Here is a 7,091-nt window from a genome sequence, read left to right as displayed (position 1 = left end):
GTAAACCTTAAGTATTCTCCGTAATAATATCTACCGGAAGTCATGCAAAATTTACCTGTTTGGACCATATATGAAAAGTCATAGTTATGAGGGAACTTGTGAGTAAAGGATTTAAAGAAAGACTAAACATCAAAGTTGTTCCCTAATACTAATAAACATACATTTTAGTGAACCCAGCGATTAGCAAGCCCTGAAATAAAAACAGCTTCCTTGTATCATTGAAACAACGCGCCAACCCACATTCAGACATTCTCGTTTGCCAGTTAGTAAGATGGCGACCAAAGCGTGACTGTGTATGTGACGTTTATATTCTGCGCCGGTAGGGGATTTTGATACAACACCGTGTTAAAAACCTACCGCAAGTCTTACTTCAAGGTGAGCGTGTGTATTCTTTATATAAACGACGAAGCTATAACCAAATTAAATACGGAAAATTTTAAATTTTCCGCCGGACAAAGACATTACACCTATAATTGTTCACAATCTGTGTGATGCGGCAGTGGTAACATGTATTTATTTAAATAACTGCAATCGAGCTGAACAATTGGTTTGATAATAAATACCAGAAAATATTTTATGTAAATTTTTGCGTTTGAAAAAGTTTTTTAAAGTAGAATTTCTTATCATATTAGTTCAAATTTGGGGAACTGGTAAATCACTGATAAGCCTCATTATGAGTAGTGCCAAATGTGTGATTTTGCACAATACACTATTAAAAGTTAGGGATGGATTTGTGTTTTATTTTATTTTTTGGAAAACATGAATTATTTTTAAATTTGTCACATGTGTTTGTATAGCATTTATCAACAGATGTCCAAACATGCACATGAGTAAGCCTGACTGACTGAAGCATTGTGGTGTGAGGACATTGTTGTAGTGTTTACACGTAATCTGTGTTTTATACATACATGCAGTGAACCTCTCTCCCCAAAATTTTAATGGCCTTTACTTAAAGGACCACTATAGGCACCCAGACCACTTCAGCTCAATGAAGTGGTCTGGGTGCCAGGTTCATCTAGGATTAACCCCCTTAAGGACGCAGCTTCAAAAACTGGACTTACCCTTAAGGACACAAGCATTTTTTGCTGTTTGTGTTCAACCTCTGTTTGCATTTTTATTATTTATTACACCAACACATGTTATATATCGTTTTTTAAAGGACAAAAAGGGCTTTAATCTGATGTGACCTATACATATATAAATTCTTATTTATTATTAAAAAAAATCCCAAAAAATGAAAAAAAAATGAAATAAATTATTTTTTTTCACAGTTTAGGCAATAATAACGTGTGTATAATAAGTGCAGCTTAAGGAAAGTAATTTAAAAAATATTCAATTAGTAGTTCTGATTTTCAGAGTACATAATATGTCTAGGATTTCAGCTTATTTTGAAAGTTACAGGTCACAAAATACAAGGAGTAAAAACTTTTTTTAATGTGGAGCAATTTTAGAATTTGGCATGTTTGTCTTGTAAGCTTAATAGCCATCACAGAAAGCAAAATTGCTGCACAAAAGTATATATTTATATAAAGCACATATCACAGGCTATTTACCAAAGGGTATTCTGACACTTTTTACGTAGCCATTTCGCTGCCAATCTCTGCTAAATCGTGTAGTAAAATTGTGTTTTTTTCAGATTTCTAACATACACACATAAAACAAGGATTTTTAATGTGTATTTCATAAAGTTGATATATACTACTGCTGTAGAAAACCCCATATTGTTTTCAGCCATATCAACAGAGTAAAATGATACCCCCAATCTATGTCCTTGCCACTATCCTGTGAAGTTATAGTGCCATAAAAGAGACCTGACCATTTCAGTTTTCACAGTGATAATTTTGATAGATGAATTTGATGGAGCAAGTCTCATTTTGGGGCATTGTAGCAGTTTAACTGTTGAATTTATCCCTCAATGACCTACCATTGGTGAAAGTAGACACTACAGTGTATCTCATATGGTATATATTGTGCCTTAGCGTGATGCCATTTTTTTCACCAGTTTATGTCAAACTTTGTGGTAAAATATTTTTTTTGCATTTTTTACGTGCACATTAAATTTTTTGGGGTCATTTTTCAAGTCTGGTATGTGCCACTGTGATCAAAACCCCATAATTATGCTCAGCAAACTCTTCTGAATAAAACAATACCCCCAATGTATGTCTTTGACACTATCCTGTGAAGCTACAGTGCCTTAAACGAGTCCTGACCATTACAGTTTTTACAATTAGAATTTTGATAAATGGATTTGGTGTGTCTATATCACATTTTAGGGCATTGTAGCAGTTTGACAGTTAAAATTACTCCTTAAATGCATACCATTTGTGAAAGTAGACACCACGGGCTATGTCATATGGTATATTTTGAGCTTTATTATACAGTTATGTTAGCACCAATTACTTTCAAATGTTATCATATTGTTTTATTTTTGCATTTTTATACACACATGTTGTATTTTAGTAGTTAATTTTGGAATCTTGATATATGTTACTGTAAATTAAATCACGAAATTATTCTCAGCTATATTTCCTGAGTACAAAATTACCCCCTTTGTACACCTTAGCCAGGTTTTTGTGAAAAAATACAGGGCTAAAATCATACCCGGCCCATTACAGGTTTTTTTAAATGGCAAATTGACGAATGGTCATCGTTTCATTTTGGGGCATTTTAGTCGCTCATATATTTAAATAACGCCACCAATGCATACCATTTACAAAAGTGGACAACATGGGGACCCTCATATAAATATTATAAGCTTTATTGAAGTGACATTTTGTTACCATTTTGTTTCAAAGTTTGTGGTATTCATTTTTATTTTAGCATTTTTACATACACATAGTATTTCTGATGATTATTTTTTAAATATCCTGTTTCCCACTGTCATAAAATTATCTTAGCTGTACTCAGCAACATCTTCTCAGTACAAATATACCCCATATGCATATCTTTGGAAAGTAGCGATCTTAATATTAATCTAAATCTCTACTCCCCAACCAAGCCCTAATTCTAAACCAAATCCTAAATCTAACCCTCAATCTAATAATAAACCATTACCACAGTCCTAACCCATAACGTAATCCCATGTGTAACCCTAATTATAACCTTAATCCAAATCTCAATCCTACCTTTAGCAATAGTGTTAAAATTATTCCCCCTGCTGGTGTCAGCCGAGGAATTCCCTTGCTATATTCAGCAAGGGGTGCCCGTGCTGACCCTAATCCTAATCTGAACCATAATCTGAATCCTAATCTGAAACATAATCCCAATACTACAATTAATTATAAACCTAATCTCAAACATAAACTTAATAATAAACCTGATAATAAATCTAGTACTTATGCTAAACCGAATAATAATCCTTAATTGTAATCCTTAATTTAATCTTAACTGGAACATCTTGACTGGAACATCTGGGACCGAAACTGAGGCCCTGGAAAGGAGCCAAGCCAGTAACCTGAGATGTCCTTGCAACACTAGAGAATGTGAGTTCCCGCTGGGATCCAGGAGGAGGTCTGGTGAAGTAGGAAGTCATCTCGGATAGTCTATAGACATTTCCATGAGTGTGGGGAACCATCGGATTGAGAAAGTACAGGGCAGAGAGAATCTCTTAATGCTTAACAGTAGCAAGCAAAGGGAGAGCAATGCACTTGATAAACAGTATGGAGAAAACATAAATTAGACACGTTACAACAAAATAACTGGTATCTGACAGAGAGAAATTAAAATGTACTTGGCTGAGGAGGCAGCAGCAAAGAAAGTGAGTGGCTTGGTCGCATGGGGGTTTATGATACAGAGAGCATTCTTAATGAATGTATTGTTATGTGTTAACCCTGTGAGGGTATATGTTAAAGTTTTTTTCTATGAATATGTCAGTATCCTTTCTTTGCTTCTCAGGAATAAAGAAAGAGAGAAGCATAATATAAACCTCCATATCTTTTAATAAAATCTATTAATTAATCATGGCAGCTTCTTTACACTTTCTCCTCAATTAATTTGATTTTTTTTCAGTCCACTTGTGAGTTTTATGGTGGTCAACTTGTTTATAAATGTTTGGGGGCGGGTTCCTCAGTCACCAAAGTGGGGAAATATTTAAAGCAGCACTATAGTGTTAGGAATACAAATCTATATTCTTAATATAGTGTCCCAGTCCTTGGGTCTAAATAGCCCCTTCACTCATTTACCATTTAAAAATAAAAAAAAGTTTTATTTAGCGCTGAAACTCCCTCTGTGCTGCACACCTCCCTGCTTTCTGCAATGTCATGAAGGAGGTATGGCCTCCTTCATGCTGATCCAACCAGTGCTCTTCTAGAGGAGCATTGGGGACTTAATACACATGCGTGGCAAGTGCCACACGTGCATTCAAACTTCTCTATAGGAAAGCATTGAGTAAGTTGCTTTCCTACAGGGATCTTCCACAGCCAAAAGAGCTGGATATAACCCTACAATGTAAACATTTCATTTTCCAAACAACTGCAGTGTTTTCTTTGCAGAGTTTTAAAGACTGGGAAACTGCACCCAGACCACATTCAATTAGTTGACTTTAAAGGAACACTGTAGGGTCAGGAACACAAACATGTATTCCTGACCTTAGAGTGTTAAAATGTCTTGTGCTCTAAATATAATAAAATCTTAAATTTATTTCAGTCTGCTGTTGCTTTGCCCCCTTTTTTCCTTCTTAGTTGGCATCATCATAAGTGTTGATCAAAGCCAATCGCCATGCTTTCCCATAGGAAAGCATTAGATTAGTGGAGACGGTCAAGGAGGCAGATCAGGGGCAGAGCAAGCACAAGCCAAACATAGCCCTGGCCAATAAGATTCTCCTCATAATGAATCAGTGCATCTCTATGAGGAAAGTTCAGTGTCTCCATGCAGAGGGTGGAGATACTGAATGTCAGTCCTGCCCCAGGAAGCAGTTATCCCTAGGCTGTAATGTAATAATGATTCTACTCCCCAGAACAAATACAATAAGGTGTAGTTTAGACTCAATGAAAGTGGATTTGTCACAAACAAATTAAATTTTAAAGGAACACTGTAGGGTTAGGGACACTGTAACGGATCACCTGGCACCACGACTGAGTACCACTGTTAACGGATGCTTTGTTAACTCAATTATCTCCCAAGCAGAGGGGAGGAATTTACTGAATATTAATGGGAGTGTTTAACTTTGTGAATGTACACTATTGGCTGTTGAATGTATTTTTCGGTGCCCCACAAAGTAAACATGGGTGGTAACCTTGTGGGAAAAGTTGCATAAAAGGCCAGCCTGGCACATTAAACCCTCAGATCTGCTTAACCCTTAATACGTAGCCTCGTCTCGTGTTTGTAGGGAACTGCTATATTCACACTGGGGATTGCTATACTTTGTATACTACCCTGGGCTCTTGTGACTATAGTATCCCTTTAACATGGCTATGGTCCTGCAAGTGTAGTTTCAGTATATTGACGTGTGATTTTGTGGAAGTTTTGCATTTGTTGACTTAGCTAGAATGATTATCTAACTGAAACTGTTAAAAGATTTTTATGTATTGTTGCTTTTTCTCTAGTGATTAAAAATGTCAGCTCCAACAGCAAAGGAAAGAAAGGCATGCTGGGATGCACGAGACCAGTACTGGCATTGCTTGGACAGTAATAGAGATGATGATGCAAAGTGCCAAGCGCTCCGACATTGTTTTGAAAGCCGTTGTCCACAGCAATGGGTATGTGGGTATGGGAGGGATTGTCACTGGAACAAGAAAATGTTTTAAAAAATGTTTAGAAACCCTGAATGATTCATGTATCAAAGTATGAATACAAGTTCCAGACTTTCAAGTTTTTATGCATTTGACATGTTCATTTCCTGGCCTTTTCCGAATGGTTGGATTCCTGGTAGGAGTCTGGATGTGCAGTGAGAATCCTCTTCCACATCAGTGATATTAATTCAGTCCCTGTTTGAGTGGCATTCATCAGGAATAGGTATGAAATTGACATCTAAAGCAGGAGAGAATTGTTTTGTTTTGCCTCTCTTATGTATTTATTTTTATATGTTTTCAATACATCAAAATTGAAGCACAACAAATGATTAAGTGAACTGACTTCCTGACCCCTGCAAAGTATTCTGAAAATATTTTTGTATAGAAACATTGTTTTTAATTACTAAACTGTGTATTTTTTTTTTTTAAAACAGCTAAAATACTTTGACAAAAGAAGAGATTATTTGAAATTCAAAGAAAAACTTGAAATGGGTGAATATCAGCCTCCAGAGACACAAAAATCTTGAGTTTCACTCAGTAGAGAAAAAAACAAACAAAATACCTTTACACATGGAAGAACCTGAATATTATTTAAGTCATGGATATATCTCTTCAGTTAAATGACTGATGGATTGTTTTCAGTGTTTACTGACATGTTTAAAGATTTTATCATCGAAGGACGAAAATGAATGCAGATAACTATAATAATTCTCTAATGACTACTGTAATGATAACAGAATAATATATACAGTGGCATATATTGCTTGCATAAAATTGCAAAGTGTTTCTTAAGAACATTACTTAAACTAAACGGAAAGTGTCACTGATTGTGAAAAAATATATATTATATTTTTAGGAACTTTTCCATGTTAATAAATCAATATTCATTTCAATGAAATATTGTTAAAAAAAAAAAAAAGTTCTATAATTAATGGCTGTTTTTGGCTGGAAAAACTAATTATTTTTTATTTATTTTATTTCAACACTTCCTCGCGATTATTAACTGAAGAAATATGTGTACCATCTGTGGGAGTAGGAAAGTGAGATTTTTAAGCTAAAATAAGAACTTATTATATCAACGTGAACATGTCAGACATATACTGGACCCTCTGCTCCCCCTCCACAGTCTTCTGAGAGATGGGTGATACACTCGCTTTTCACAGATTTGTTTTGCTTGAGAAAAGGTTCATCAAGCAGGGCAAAGCTCCACCTTGATGCCGACACTCTGGCTTCATTGCCGCCATCTGAACAGAGTGACATTAGTCACTCCATATTGCTATATGTTGTTACCATAGTGCATGCGCTCTGGCTGCTATGGGTGGAGAGCAGAAAGGTGCCTTCTACTGTACCTGTCAATCAGTT

The 7,091-nt window shown here is 35.6% G+C and overlaps 1 protein-coding gene across 1 annotated transcript; it reads left to right on the top strand.

The window, feature by feature from the left end:
* Window positions 1–265: 265 nt before the first annotated feature.
* LOC134585778 (cytochrome c oxidase assembly factor 6 homolog) lies at window positions 266–6,515 on the top strand. Its single transcript, XM_063441242.1, has 3 exons — window positions 266–375; window positions 5,544–5,696; window positions 6,164–6,515. Exons 2-3 carry the CDS (start codon window positions 5,553–5,555, stop codon window positions 6,254–6,256), a joined length of 237 nt encoding a protein of 78 aa, XP_063297312.1. The 5' UTR covers window positions 266–375; window positions 5,544–5,552; the 3' UTR covers window positions 6,257–6,515.
* The last annotated feature ends 576 nt before the right edge of the window (window positions 6,516–7,091 follow it).

Source organism: Pelobates fuscus, chromosome 2 (assembly GCF_036172605.1).
Source record: "Pelobates fuscus isolate aPelFus1 chromosome 2, aPelFus1.pri, whole genome shotgun sequence".
Taxonomy (NCBI): domain Eukaryota; kingdom Metazoa; phylum Chordata; class Amphibia; order Anura; family Pelobatidae; genus Pelobates; species Pelobates fuscus.
This window is presented reverse-complemented; position numbering and strand designations above follow the sequence as displayed.